This window comes from Gobius niger, assembly GCF_951799975.1.
Source record: "Gobius niger genome assembly, chromosome: 14".
Classification (NCBI taxonomy): Eukaryota; Metazoa; Chordata; class Actinopteri; order Gobiiformes; family Gobiidae; genus Gobius; species Gobius niger.
This window is the reverse complement of record NC_136865.1, coordinates 8,545,757-8,561,328: the sequence shown is the minus strand read 5'-3', so window position 1 is coordinate 8,561,328 and position 15,572 is coordinate 8,545,757. Positions and strand designations below refer to the sequence as shown.

At 42.5% G+C, this 15,572-nt stretch overlaps 1 protein-coding gene across 1 annotated transcript; it reads right to left on the bottom strand.

The window, feature by feature from the left end:
• Positions 1 to 311: 311 nt before the first annotated feature.
• LOC306973395 (protein lin-28 homolog A-like) lies at positions 312 to 12,145 on the bottom strand (the record flags this gene model as incomplete). Its single annotated transcript, XM_079570321.1, has 4 exons — positions 312 to 528; positions 7,562 to 7,740; positions 11,071 to 11,228; positions 12,136 to 12,145. 4 exons carry the CDS (start codon positions 12,143 to 12,145, stop codon positions 312 to 314), a joined length of 564 nt encoding a protein of 187 aa, XP_079426447.1.
• Between the last annotated feature and the right edge of the window lie 3,427 nt (positions 12,146 to 15,572).

Sequence of the window (15,572 nt, the reverse complement as noted above, 5' to 3'; positions counted from 1 at the left end):
AAGGAGTGTTTTTAGGAGTGATTTTAGAGCTGACATGTTGTTGTAAGGTTCTAGATGCCACATTAAAAGCACATCTGTGGATACCCGTACTATTCTGTGCCTTTAAAATCCTGAAACATGGCTCGCTTTGTTTCTCAATTGCACTGATCTTTCTCCCAGACTTCGGTTTTAGTTATTTGTGTCTTTTGCAAATCGGTGAGTTTGTGATTTTTCCGTGAAGTATCATCGCAATTGAGAAACGGCCTTCCCAAACTAACCACTGCTTAGCCCACTCCCGCCTACTGTCCCGGTCAAACTGTCCCGGCGAGGGGTCAGTCGGTCATCTCGGTGTCCATGCCTTGGCTTGGCTCTCCCTCCGTCTCCATGGCGACGGCCCCTCCCTGAGTGTCCAGCGCGGCCCTCTGCTGTGCTTTGAGCGGACAGGACGCCACCATGTGCGACAGGCTCTGGCAGAAATGGCACTTCTTGGGCTGGGGGGGAAGCTGACACTCCTTCGCGTGGTGACCCGGGGAGCCGCAGTTGTAGCATCTGCAAAGGCAGGACAGCGCTGACATAAATGTACTCGGGATGCGCTTGTGTGAGGTTTCGAGTTAAGACATTTGAGTGGATTATTCATCTATGTTTCAAGTTTCACTGAAGCAAGGGAGATTCCTAGTTTGCGAAGGCTTTCCCTGACAATAGCACTGAAAATATATATATATATTTGTAATTAATGAATTAATCTAAATGCTTCAACCGTAGCTTTCAGATGTCTAAAGGAAAAAATACAGAAATATTTGAAGCAACAATATCTGAAAAACCTATATGACGCAACAATTGGTCTATAGCCTTAACACAAAATTCTCATTGTGAAATCATTAACTTTTTTCACTACAGGCTAGAAACTACATTTTCAGGTTTTGGGCCAATTTGTTCTTAGCAATAGACAAACAAACAAAATATCTCAATCTTTACAATAACATGTTCAATTATTGCATGGACTCAATGTTTATCCATAGGTTCATATGGAAAATTGTCATTTTTCTCACACTGTGGTGACAGTATCTCCACATCAGTAGCTCCTGTCTGTCCAGTCTCAGACTTAATATTTTGAAGAGTTTTTCAGAGGGATTTTTGCATATCTAATTCCTAAACCGATTTATTTTGAAACTAAACAAGATATCCAAAATCCTTTCCGTGAATTGTGGGGTCCTCTGTGTCTTTGATTTGATTTGATTGCTTTTTATATCTGTCTTTATTTCTATGTATTTGTTTTAATCTGTTTCATTCTTATTTATAGTTTTTAGGACCTTATGTGCGGCAGTTTGGAAACGTTTTGTTGTTTAAATGTGCTATACAAATAAAGTGGACTGGGTTGGAAAAAGTCTTAATAACAAATATGTCACCAAAATAAAACCATACATTTAAACCAGGCTCCACCCATTACTCCGCTTTTGTCGGCAAAAATATGTGGAAATTTGGGCATTTTTAGTAATAATAATAATAATGCATCAAACTTATACAGCGCCTTTTTGGACACTCAAAGACGCTTAACAATGGAAACAATACTAGAAACATTTTTAGGAAAAAGTCAATTTGAAAAGGACCTTTTACAAAATAGTGTTGTTCTTTTTTATACCACATGAGGGCGCCATGTGCTAGCGTTTACGAGCTAATCCCTCTGTGGGTGAGGAGCAGCTGTGAAAAGGCAGCCCTCATCTCTCTAGTTGTGATTGACTGGAGCTCACAAATATTTACACACAAATCGAAAAACAAAAATTTCCTCTTACAATATGTTCGTTTGGGACGTGGTATCGTGTCGTCAGCCTCATATCATAATTACATAAACAACATAAACTTTTCTGAAAACAATTTATGCAAAGAGTTTAAAAGTACGACGGCAGCTAATCATTACGTTTTCCGAACAGTCTGTGGAGATTTTGGGGATTTTCTTCCTGAACTTGTTTAACTTTAATTACATTTGGTATTGGATTCCAAACATACATGTACAATCGAATACACTTTCCCTTCCAACCAGTTCACTTTGTCCGACTTTACGAACGTGTAAAGTGTAATTGAGTGCACAGTGCTGAATGGCCATTGTTATCGCTGAATCCATTGCAGCTCGATCGCTAGTTACGCTAACAATTGTGCGCTAAGTGAAATCCTATTTGTGAATTCACGGAGGTGGAGGGCACAGGGGGAGAGAGTGCGGCCATTTAAAACAGGCCGCGCGCACATGCTATTGATTTTATGGGCGATCCAGTTGGCTTCCCCCTCGATGACCTCCCCCCCCCCACCTCCCCCCCCCCTCCCCCCGCTGCAAAACACGCACGGAAATGAAGCTTTCGGTGGGTCATAAACATTTGATTTGTGTGTGAAAAATGAGGGGCAGGCAATGAAACCATTCCCCAGGCCCAAATATCTGCTGTGTGTAACTAAGGCTGGGATGATGAGCCGGTGCAGGTCCAGCAGAGCAGACCTGGGACAGACCTGGGACAGACCTGGGACAGACCTGGGACAGACCTGGGACAGACCTGGGACAGACCTGGGACAGACCGAGCAAAAACCAAAAACAAAACCTCAAGACTATTTCAATCTGAGCATGGAAAGGTTTCGGTCTTGAACTATTAATCCTTTGGAACAACTGCAGTCAATTTAAAATTATGTTTTTCAACATGGCAAAAAGTGCATCTACTCAGGGATCTGGCAGGGCTTTTAAGCTGGATGCCCTTCCTCACACCAACCAGCCACATATCAAGTCTAAGGCTGCAACTAACGATTATTTTTCTATCGATTAATCTATCGATTATTTTTTCGATTAATCGATTAATCTATCGATTATTTTTTCGATTAATCTATCGATTATTTTTCATGTTACCGATTATTTTTTCATTTAAAATGAAGAAAAAAACATTGATGTTTCCAAATGGCATGGCTTTTATTTATTTATTTACTACTAGTCTATTTTCCCCACTTTTTAAAATGGAAAAAGGCAAATGGGCCCATTCTCTCACTTCTGGCCCTGACCCACACTTTGGGAACCGCTGATTTTAAACTAACTGAAACCTTCACCTGACGGTTATTTCTGTCTGACCACGGAGAATTAGCCTGTGAGTTGCCCAACTCGTTATAGACTGTGCACATTCAGAGAACCAGAGTTACTGTAAGTTACTGTGCTCGTATGGATTCAACTCCTCTTTGAGACAAAAAGGCCACAGACACGGCTTTACTCTCGTATATTCATCAAACTACTGTCCTGATTCTCCGCCAGACACAACAAGTAGAGAGTTTAAATGAGTGTTTAGCCGATGCCCCGAGTCCGCGCAGAGAAAACATGAGAGCTGCGCCCGGGACACGGGTGACATGATGCAGCCGCGCATGAGGCGAAACGAGAACCGGGAGACGGACAGCCGAGCGGGACACGAGCGGAGAAGTAGCCTACTCGCGTGTTGGGAGAGACGGGGAAGGCGGTCGGTCTCTCCTGCTCATTCACTTCAGCACTCAGCCGTTTTGGTTTTATATGCGGCGAAGTAGGCGGAGAGTGCGTGCGCGTTGTCAGAGCCTGTCCCCGTAACAACGCGTTGATTAATCTGTGAAACAACACCGTAGTTTGACTGAGATACGGGGCCCTTGCAGCCGCGGGTGTTTTCGTTTCACATGTTCGTTCATAGCCGTTGTGCTGTAGCCTGGCTAACGCCAGACTGAAACCACAAGTGATGCTGCAGTTCGAAATGATTGGAGCGCGCACAGCAGTCTGGCGTTAGCCAGGTTAGTTGTGCTGCTGTGATATGACATTTCCGCTCGACACAGTGTGCAAACAACAACATTATTAGGCCGTTTCTGGAAATACTCCAACACTTTTGACGACTTTTGGCATGCTTTTCCCCCCCGCGCTCGCAGCGTCTGCATTACGCGCAGCCACGCTGGAAGTGAAATGTAAACAAGTGACGCGTCGACGCACAAAAACGGCGTCGACGTATTTACGTAATCGACGACGTCGACGACGTCGACGCGTCGTTGCAGCCTTAATCAAGTCACAATTTTATAACTAACCTTACGTCTATAGCACATTAGGTTACACTTCTTCTTATCTTACACTACCCTTGATACATTGTACCTGCCCAGATTAGTACAATGTAATCTGTAATAACTTGTACCAATGGTATAAGTACACCATGGAATAATGTGTAAAAGTAGTTTGGAGGTACATAATGTAATATGGCTTAGGGTGAGAGTTAAGGTCTTATCTTATTATATTATGTACCTCCAAACTACTAATACACATTATTCCATTGTGAATGCCACTTATGAGGTTAAGGCAGTGGTTCCCAAAGTGGGGCTCAGGACCCCTTAGGAGTCGCAAGGGTGGGGTCCCCAGACGATTTCAAAATGAAATAAAGCGAAAAATGCTGTTTTTTGGTAACACTTTATTTTACACTACCCTTGACACATTGTACCTAACCAAATTGAGTGCAATTTAATGTGCTCAGTGTAACAATGTGTAATAAGTTGTATCTATGGGTTAGATACACAATGGAATAATATGTATTTGTAGTTTGTAGGTACATAATGTAATAAGACTCTAACTCTAACCTTAAGCCCTAACCTTAAGGGTCTGGTGTCCTATTACATTATGTACTTACAAAGTACTAGTACAAGTTATTCCATTGTGTACAAGTTATTCCAGATTGTTACAGAGCACATTACATTGTACTAAATTTAGTTAGGTACAGTGTATCAAGGTAGTGTAAAATAAAGTGATACCTACCTTTTGTAAAATAAATGTAAATATTCAAAACTAAAGCAGCATAAGAGGCAATATCTTTATACCGTGGGGGTCCAGAGTTGTCTACGTGTCAAATTTTGGGGTAACAGCCTAAAAAGTTTGCGAACCCCTCAGTTAAGGTATACTTTATTGATAGGTACAAATGATCACACATTGTTACAGGGCACATTATATTGTACTGAATGTTGGAGGTACAATACATCAAGGGTGTTGTGAAATCATCGAACATTATATCCACTAGAACAGTGTTTCTCAACTCGTGGGTCTCCCAACCCTTTCCCAGAAAACAAAAATATCTACATTTCATTATTTGTATCATGATTTCAGCTTTTAGGCTTATTAAACAATATTTTTTTTACAAATAACAATAACACATTTTACATTACGTAAAACTAATAGTGTTCCGTTTTGGGTCGTGGCCTGTGATTTTATGGTGATGGTCCCAACACCAGACCAGATGAGAACCACTGCTCTAGAGCATGAGGCCCATTTAGCTTTTTAATCCAGCCACAAAGATCAGTTCTTAGAAAATCCACTACAAACACTGGCTCTCATCGAATCAAAGATATTATATTACTGCTGCCATTTTTGTTGTCGTTTTATTTTAATGTAGTTAAAAGCAATAAAAGACTACATTTATATTTCTGAGATAGCCCCAGCCCCCCATGGAGAGTGTACAATGTGGCCCATTGGTCAAAAGGTTGGCCAATACCTGCACTAGAGTTTTAATCACAGCTCAAATTAGATCTTTATTAATTTTCCTAAAAAATCTTTACTTTTTTGTCGTGTTGTCACTGCATTTGTGTCACTTTTTTGTTGTATTGTTGCTTTTCTGGCACATTTTTGTCGCTCTTTTGTTCCTTCTTTTTTGTTCCTTATCTTTCGCTCTTTGATCACATTTTTGTTGCGTTTTCATCCTTGCTTTTGTTGACGCTTTCTTCAAGAAGCTGATTTGGGTAAAGTCAAACTGTAGAAAACGTCCTCGGTTAAGGTGGGGGTGAAGAGATTAAAAGCATTGTTGAATTGTTATAAGCCACGTTTTTTAAAAAGGTTATATATTGAATTATGATACATGTGGGGTTCCCCCCTAAAGAGATTTCTTCACATTGACTCAAACATTCACATCCCCAAATGCATGTCCCTAAAAAAACCTAAACCTCAGCAAATTGTATAAAGTATGATTCTTCTGCGTATCCCCCCCCTGGCCTCTCCTGCCCTGCCCCCTCTCCCCTCTGCAGTGGTCAGTGATGGTCAGTATCGATCGGGGCAGAAAGGTATAGAGCTCCTTTTGTTTGACCCACTACACTGAGCGACCTCTGATCCCTGACCCCCCCCCTCCTCTCCCTCACCTCATTTACGCACCGCGCCCTGATGTTGCCATGGCAGCGCTGACCTCTCACCCATGGCCCCGGCACGTACATCTGGTATTTATTAGATGGATAGGATCTGCCTTTTTCCCCCTCACAGATCCAACATTTTAAGATCCAAAACAGAAGTGTGTGGTGTGAGGGAAACGGAAAAAGTCAGTGGACCAAAGACGCACAAAACTCTTTAACCATCAAACGGCATCAAATACTTAAAGATGGCTGTGTGACAGATTGCAAACAAAGTTAAATAATAATGTCAGAGGGTTGTAAAGAGCGAAGAGCATGTGCTGCAACTATAAACAATAAAAACTACGGACAATAAAAAGACCTTTATCTGTAAAACAATGTTTTTTCAGAACAAATCACAAATCTACTTGCAATTGCAATCCCTATTGTAAAAAACAGTCCCAGAGAAAACTAGTATCCTAACTGGTTTAACCCCCGCCTTAACCGAGCACATTTCCTCCAATTCAGCTTTACCCAAATCAAAATGTTTCTTACAGCCTATAGGCCAGTGCCTCATATGAAAGATAAGACCCATACAATTGATCTCAGCGGATCTTTTTCCTTGCGTTTTCAACCCTGTTTTTGGCTCATTTTCGTCTCCTTTTTTGTCTCTTCTTTCGTCGCTTTCTTGTAGCTCTTTTGGTGTGTTTTGATTCTCACTTTTGTCTCCTTTTTCTTGGGTTCTCATCCTCATTTTGTCATTTTTTTTGTTGCTTTTTATTGAGTTAATCGCATGTTGGTCGCTTTTTCATCGCTTCATCTAGTTTTTGTCACAATTTTCAAGCCTTTTTCCGGTAAGTTTTGATGAGGTTAATGATAAGCTTGAGCAAATGGTGGGGGTGAAAAAGCTATTTAAAAAAAATACATTGTATATTGTTGCTGATTTGACACAACTAGACTTGACTAAAATGTTCAGTTTTTTTGTTGCTGTGTTTCAAAATGGAAACAAAAATGCCGAAGCTGAATCTGAATCACAATTGTGAGGGAAGCTGATCAAGATGAGCCGTTTCCACACACACACACCAACACACTGGGGGGGGGGGGAGGGAAGAGCCCAGAGCTTGTTAAACGGCCGAGCCCGAGGAAAACAAACAGAGTATTGACATATTGATTCGACCCAATGCCCATTTCAGAGATGCTAATGAAGAGTCAAAGATGTAACCGCTGCAAACTTTCAGGCTGAGTAAAGTGAGTGGTCCCATTCTGGCACAGACCAGCGCATCGTTTATGAAGAGCACAAACTCCACGGCCTCTTTCGCCTTCCTCTTCCTGTTTCCTGGCAGCATCCCTCTAAGCATGTATTCACTCTTCCACTTTTGTGCCTGTCCATCTCAATCTGGACTATACTTCTACACTTCGCTTCCCGACTCTTACTTTGTATTCAAATCTGCGGGGCGTTTCTGTCTTCATTTGCACCCACCTGTCAGTCTTGGATCGTCGTTTCTGGTTGCCCTTGGATCTGCGGTCACTCCCCAGGCAGGGGGCTCCGTCGGGCCCCGTGACCCGGAGGGACTCCAGGCCTTTGGAGGACTTTTTAAACGTAAACTCCACCGGCTCGCCCTCTCTCAGGCTGCGGAAACCCTCCATGTGCAGTTTGCTCTGGGACAAGAGAAAAGGGGCATCAAACAAGAGACAATCTTTTTCCACAGAGAAAATGTACAAGAAATCGTTATATTATTATATTAGTTGATAAGTTGACAACGTTGCCGTATTAGTCCTTTAACTGAACACTGATATGAACCGTTCACCAGGTAAAAAAAAAACAGCTGCAACGCAAGCTAGGCTATGTCTCATTCCTCAAACCTCAATATTTTTCACTCTTTTTGGACGGTTTCTGGCGAACAATAAACATATCTATCACACACCAATAAAGTCAAGCCAAAATCAGGTTAATATGGATGTTTTTTCGCAGCAAATTGTTCAATAGAAGTGAAAAAAACAGCACTTGTAGCCAACATTAGCATATGTAGCATGAAGCTAACGTTAGCTTCATAGTTAGCATTGTCCGTTTAAGTATTTATGGGCTGTTGAACCACTTTGCTCCTCTCCATGTCTCTATCTTTTTCCGTAGAAAAATATATTCATAATTCAGCATTTGTTAAAGTAATGGAAATGAACATTTTGTTTATTATTGAATGTGAACCCAACCCATTACCAAACGTTTTCCGAGAACAGTCCTCAAACCTTCTATGACAAGTGCCACTCCAGAAAATATTTGACCTTCCAAGTACCATTAGGCCGAGATCAACATTAAATCAGTCCCGAACTAGGTCAAAGAAGTCTTAAAATCTTGTATAATGGATAATAACTGGGTCAGATTCTGTCTAAATAAACTTTAAAACAACAAAAACTAATTTAAATGCAATACAGAAGCTTTAATTGAACTATTTGCGATTAAAATGACTTAGAGTCTGACACATGGCACCACCTAAAGAAGCCCAGTGTTTAAGAACAATCAGCCTACTCTTCCGTTGCTTGGTAAAAATTGACAGTATGAGCCATCTTTTTACACACTGCTTGGTCGCTTCAATAAACCATCTTCCTATGGTTGACCGCAATTCCGAATTAAATCAACTACGATGTTTATTCAACTAAATATTATTACACACTCTGCAATGAATCAGCGAAGCCTTTTAAGAGCGTCGGTTGTGGCGGTCTGTGTGGGTTTTGAGCACTCTTCCTGTGTTGGATGGATGTTATGAACTTAATGCAGGCCATGGGACTTTGTTGTGGGTCTAAATGACTCGGGCAGGAGGCGGTTTCATAGTGAGATGGGACCGTGGTGGTCGCTATAGGGAAACCACGTTACAGGCAAAGCAGTTATACTATATTCCCCAAACGTGATGAGGTTCAGTTTTGCAATAGATGTGGTTAACAGAAGTTTACTTTGTTCTTTGATTGATCCTGGATTTGGGTCGTTCCTTCTTGAGTACAGCATAACGCAATTCCAACCATGGGCTTTAGCAAAACTCAAGAAACATCCTCTGCAGCCGGTGCATTGAATGTAGTCAAATGTAAATGACTAGGCTATTAAGTGGGGGTGGGCCACATCGCATCGCATATCGTTATCGCGAAATAATTTTTTGATGTCATCGTAATTTTTTATATCGTTGTGGAGACAATATAATTTAGGACAGGTGCATAAAAAGTAAAATGAAATGAAGGATGTAAACTGCTTAAGTGGATTCAATTCAATTCATTATTCTTCCCAATAGGAGTAAGGCTGGGATTTTGAAGCAATTTGGCCATTGTCAATTAAATCGTCAAAAATATCGTTATCGGGATATTTATTTTTTATATCGTGATATAGATTTTAGGCCATATCATCCTGCCCTACTATTAAGGCAGTCTGGTTTGTGGTGTAAGATTTTTTTAAGTGACTTTTAACACTTTCCATTAAAAAAAAAAATCAATTTTTCTTTTTTTTTTTGTTTTTGTTTGTTTTTTTTGTTTTTCTCTGTTTATTGTTAAGAAGAAAAAAGATGAAAATAAATAGTAAAAAAAAAAAAAAAAAATTCAATGACATTACAACTATATCAGCTTTTCAACAGTGCAAAATGCAATGTTAATTTTTAACCAGTGCTTAATTTGATCCTTCATTTGTTTGGGAGGACGCAATCCCCATATCTCAGGATCTGGGAACTATTTTTGGAGGACCCGGCAAAGATGTGTGGTGATATAATGGTGTTTAATGAGAGTATTCCTGTAATTGGTTTGGCCTGTTCCCCCCCCCCCCCCCCCCCCAATTCATCACATCAATCTACAAGTGTTCCTGAAACTTCTCATTTACACATTTCACTACTTTCATTTTTCATTTCATTCATGTTTTCCATGGTCCACACAGCACATTGCTTTTCATAGTTCCAAGTATTTGAAACCCATCACAAACAAAGAACACATTTTGCCCATTCTTGCTATGATCAGGTCTGGGTGGGCTCCTGACATTTCAATGACTCGAGAACAGGAAGAGGTCTTGGATATCTGAACTTTACTCTCTATCTCTTTTTCAACAAGCTACAACCACAAAGCTCGTGTACACAAACATCCGTTTTTCCACATGTTATAACTTAAAACAATGTCTCAGTCTGTTATGAGAGCCTGGCCTTTAAAAGGACAGAGAAGAACTGCATGACATCAGCATGTGTGGGGAAAACGTTCTCAGCCCTGAGCGACAGTTTTCTCTATGGTCATATGAACTTGGACAAAATCACAAAATATCACATAATCGCAAATGCCAGCTAACCTTTGCGTAAGATGGAAAAGTTTCACTGGTTACCAACATGATATTAACATCTTATTTACTGCTTTTACTGCACCACTGACATTCAGAAACTCTTTCTCCTGGCCCCATAGAGGATCCTATGCGCAGACACAGGGTGAACACGCGAACTCGAAAAACACATTTAGACCCCATCAGGTCTGGTATGGAACCCAAGACAGTCCGTGAGAGCGCTACCTTCTGCGCCACCGTGCCACCCATTCATTCACTCAAACAAGCCACTGCTGCCCGGGATAGACTGATGGAAGAGAGACTGCCAATCTACGCCACTCACTTGCACCGCATTCACACAGTCTCCCATCAGGGTGCTCTTCTTATCTTCCAAGATGCAACAGGATCAGGCTTTCACAAAGCGGTGCGGCTGCAGAGACACCTTGTATTGTTTTCAGAAAATGTGACAACGCAACACCCGGGACTAGGAGCTGGATCCAGTCATCTTGAAAGCCCACAGCAGTTGCACCTGCTCATTTCTACTGCATCGCTTTAGCCCATTAAAACACTAAAGGCCTTTTGACAATTCATCTGTAGCATAATGGCTCCCAAAAAGGTGTCCGTTTTACGCACCGAGGAGCTAAGAGGTGTCAGGATTAAGCCAATGTAACCCGAGGTCTTAATCGCGGCGCGTCTACGTGTCCAGTTCTGGCTCTCACCTGGTGCACGAACACATCCACGGGCGGCTCCACCGTGGCTCCATCCCGGCAGTTCATGGACAGGAAGCCGAAGCCCATGCGCACGTTGAACCACTTGCACACGCCGCTGCCCCGGGACACTTGGACGGCCTCCTCTTCGTCGCTCTGCGCACTGCCTCCTGCTCACACGCGGGATAAGGGACACACACACACACACACAGGGTCACTATGGAGATGGGGACAGGGCAGTCAGAGGCGTGGAGTTTAGTGTGTGTGGAGCAGGGTGACACACACGCGCACAAACGACACTGGGCGTCCCAAACCCGGTGTGCCCGGGGCTTACCAAAAGCTGCCGGTCTTTTCAAAGCTTCTCAAGTTGCGCCGGGATGGTCTAGTGCCCTTTACGAGCAGCTACGGAAGTAGGTGCAAAACTAAGCGACTGCAAAAATAATACAGTGGACGCCGGACTTTCATCCTTAATTTGTCCCCCCACCTTAACCAAGCGCATGGTCTCCAGTTCGGCTTTACCCAAATCTAAAAGCTTCTCGACTGGAGAGCAACAACGCAACGCCTCATTTGAAAGCTAAGACCCACAAAAGTGATCACATTTTTTATTTTTTTAGCTTTTTTGTCTCTTTTTGTTTATGTTTTTGGTGGAATTCGTTGCTTTTTCATTGCTTTTTTTGTCACATTTTCGTCGCTCTTCTGTTGCGCTTTCTTCACAATTAATTTGATTTGATTAATTAGATTTGGGTAAAGCCAAACTTGACAAAATGCGCTCGGTTTAAGGCAGGGGTAAAGAAGCTATTCAAGAATTCATAGACTTCAAAGACATAAAGCAAATGTCATTACTTTGTTATCGTGGAGGCCAAATCAACAATAATGTTTGCCGTTCAGAAACTACAGCAAAAGACTTTCGGTTGCGATTGCGTTTAAAAAATGTAAACATGTCTGTATAAAATGTGTGGACAAAGAAAGTGAACTTGCAACAACGACAGTCTGTATCGACTTGTTAGAAACAACATGCATGCGTAAAATGTTAGTTTTTGATGAAGCTGTGGGGGAAGGAAAAAGAAACTGCTATACCTTCTGCCATGACGAGTCCACTCCACGGCCTCGTCCAGGAGAAGCAGCCCGGAAAAAAAGCTCACATCCAGCGGCTTGAACGCATTGTGCTGCTGCTGGTGCTGCTGCCCTCGGGTCCTCCGCGCTCATGTGTGGCGTGCTCGCGTCCTCGCTGCTCTCTGACCTCCCTCTCCCTGGGCCACTGTGTTCGGTAACGGTACGGTAACCCCCCTCCCGTCCCCGTTCCTCCTCCTCCTGCTCCCTCACTACTGCAGCTGCACCTTCGGGTCAACTCCACGTGATCCTCAATTCCAGATAAATCACACATGGCTTAAAAGATAGGGAGCCCAACAGTGAGAGCGCAGCCAATCAGAGGGCGAGATGCATTAGCGCGGCTCGCATTAAAAAAAGAAAGGCCCTCTGGGAAATATACATCGGTGGCCCCGCCTATTTCTGCGCTGACTTCTGTGACAAAGCGAAATGCCAAACGCTTTCCCCCCCCCCCCCCTTTTTTTTTTTTAGCGCGCAGGTTTTTACGCGCCTTTTACGCATGAAAGCAACTGACCGCAGTAGTTTCTGGCTACATGTTAATACTTCATGAGCTATTGCAGGTTATTTCTCAATATGACTTTAAACGCGTTAACTATTTATTTAAGTTGGCCCATTATCTTTTATGTGAGCAACTGATGGTCAATTGGCTGCATCTTCTCACACAAATGGGAGGTGTAGGATTCCTGGTAAGTTACGAGTAACAAATGTAGGGCTCTGGGTTGGGGGTTAGCATGGAGTTCTTTGAGAATTTAAAGGAATAGGCCACCGTTTTTACATACCGAGATATGTTCTTACCTAACCGTTGTCAAGTTAATATATCCCCGTCTGGTCTTTGTCCGTGCGCTCTGTCATGCAAACGGAGCACATACGCAGCCTCTCCCACATGTCATATAGCTCCAAAAAAGCTCACGATAGAAGCTACCAAGCTCTTCCACGTGTTCCCTATTTAAATAAAGTTACGTGAAGTGTTTTCATGCGAAGTATATTTACACAGAAATGTAACATGTCGATTTTATAAGCAGATACAAAAGGGTACTATAATGTGAGGCGTAATGATACGAGGAGCAAAACGTCCGCGCAGTAACTCCTAAAGACTTCCCCCGCTCACTTCCGTCAATAGAAGCTGCGTGACTTGTACAGAGCCTTTTGCAACAAGCAGAAAATATATTTTCGGAAAGTGCTCTCGCATTCCTACCTCATGGTCGAGGTCCTGAGTCCTGTGTCGTCGTCCGGGGTGAGTTGGAAATCTGTGAAACATTACTACACTATATACTTTCTGCCTGTTATCACAGCCCGGCACGATGCATGTAAAAGGCATTGTTCTCAAGGTATCCACGCTTCTTCAACTGTTCTCTGCTAGCTCTCTACAAGTCACGCAGCTTCTATTGACGGAAGTGAGCGCACGGACAAAGACCACACGGGTATATATGAACTCGGCTAAGGTTAGGTAAGAACATATCTTGGTATGTAAAAACGGTGGCCTATTCCTTTAAGTGTCTAAAACGCATACTCGGATTTCTCCCAGGTCGTACAAATTCTTACACATCTAAAAAGACAAATAAAGGTAAGAAAATTTGAGGATTTAAAACATGACTTTTGCTTTGGTTAATAATGAAACATAATAAAGGACATTAATAATAGGCCTATGCAAGAAATCGAATGTCAACATTACTTGTGTTTAGCTTGTCCAGCTTACCCCCCCAAAAAATATGAGTAATATTGCGCACGCCAAAAGGTGCATCCTTGGTAAAGTAGCTGAACGGAGTCGAGCTGCGGTGGGTGCGAGGGGTGGCGGAGCTCCGTTGACGTGGATTCCTCAAAAAGGTTTCAGCCATGGACGTGAGTTTTCGTGGGGACCACGGGGACATGTCTCCATCAATATTTCAGATGGCCAAGTTGTCCCCACCAACTTCATGTGGAGATCTTCACATCGTGCGATCTTTCACAAAGACTTAGCAGATGTGGATACTTCAGGCTTGGGGAGAGGGTGATCGGCATCACAGCACTTTTTTGTTTGAGCTTTAGTCGGTTTATGAGCCTTACGTCCCCGAATATATGTGTCCGGCGGAAACACACAACGTCTCTAGTTTATTTAAAGGGGCTAGATGCAAGTTAGTCAGTTTATACTCACTACTGCCACTACTGCCATAGGGTTCCTCTGGGTACTTCGGATTTCCCCTACCATTAAAACATGTACAATAGGCCAGGATTGATGTGTGTGAGTTAACGTATGGTGGTGGTCAGAGGGACCGTTGGTGCAGTCGCGACAGTGCTTCTGTCAGTCTGTCAGGGAAACTGACACCACCGAGTATGGAGTGAATGTACAATGTATAGCGCTTTGTGACTATGTCTGTGAAAGGCGCTATATAAATAAAGATCTTCTATCTTCTCCTGGGTTTCAGCTACTGTAGGTCCTGGTCCAAATCCACATCTGGTGGCAGCAATTACGAAACAGCTCCACCTGGTGCTGCCAGTGTCCTTGATTAAAGCGCGAGCTGCACTGCCATTGAACAGTTGAATAAAATTTTTTACAAATTTACTGATTATGTGTCAGTTACGAAATGCATCAGATCTGATTAGCGGATATTCTGATTACTCAAGTTTCCGATTTTCATGACCATGTCTAAGGCCCTTTAACATAAATTTAAATTCTGAATTACAATTACATTGGGGGGAACAGGCCAAAACATTTTCCGGAGCACTCTCATTAGGCACCATTATATCAGATACATTTTTTGCCTGATCATCCAAAATATTTCCCGGATCCTTTACCCTGAAAAAAATTGAATTGGGGGAAACGGGGGATCAAATTAAGCACTGGTTTACACAACCTAAGTGAATGCTTTGTAATGTGTGCATATAAGTTAGAGTTAGAGTACAGTTTAAGTTTGAACAATGAAAAAGACTGAATCCAGAATGTAAAATTACTATTTCACTCATGTCTTCCCTGATACAGAATCCTTCCCACATTACAGGACACCAAAACCCAAAAGTTGGTGTTGTAACGCTGATATCTTTATTAACTATTAAGAAAGCTGGGTTAAATTTTGTCTCGCGTTACATCTCGCCGCGTGCTCACGGCTTCGGCTCTGGCACGTGAGTCATATTTGTGGCAGAAACAGTGCGTCTGGATTTCACCCAGCTCTTCATGTATCTGTGAGTCATGGCCGTTTGGCTCCATGGAAGATGTGTAGGAGTCTGTTCATTCACCTGCTCATTAATAGCTAAATAGGAGCTGGAGACGGTGAGAAAGCCACAGGGCTGAGTCATGCTACTTCCAGTTAAGGACACACTGGCACGGTTACGGACAGTGCAAAGACAATGGAAAGCAGAGAGGCTGATCATGGTTCATTTTGGAAGCACTCAATAAAATGTTTGTTGCAATGTCGGAAAAACATGCACTTATT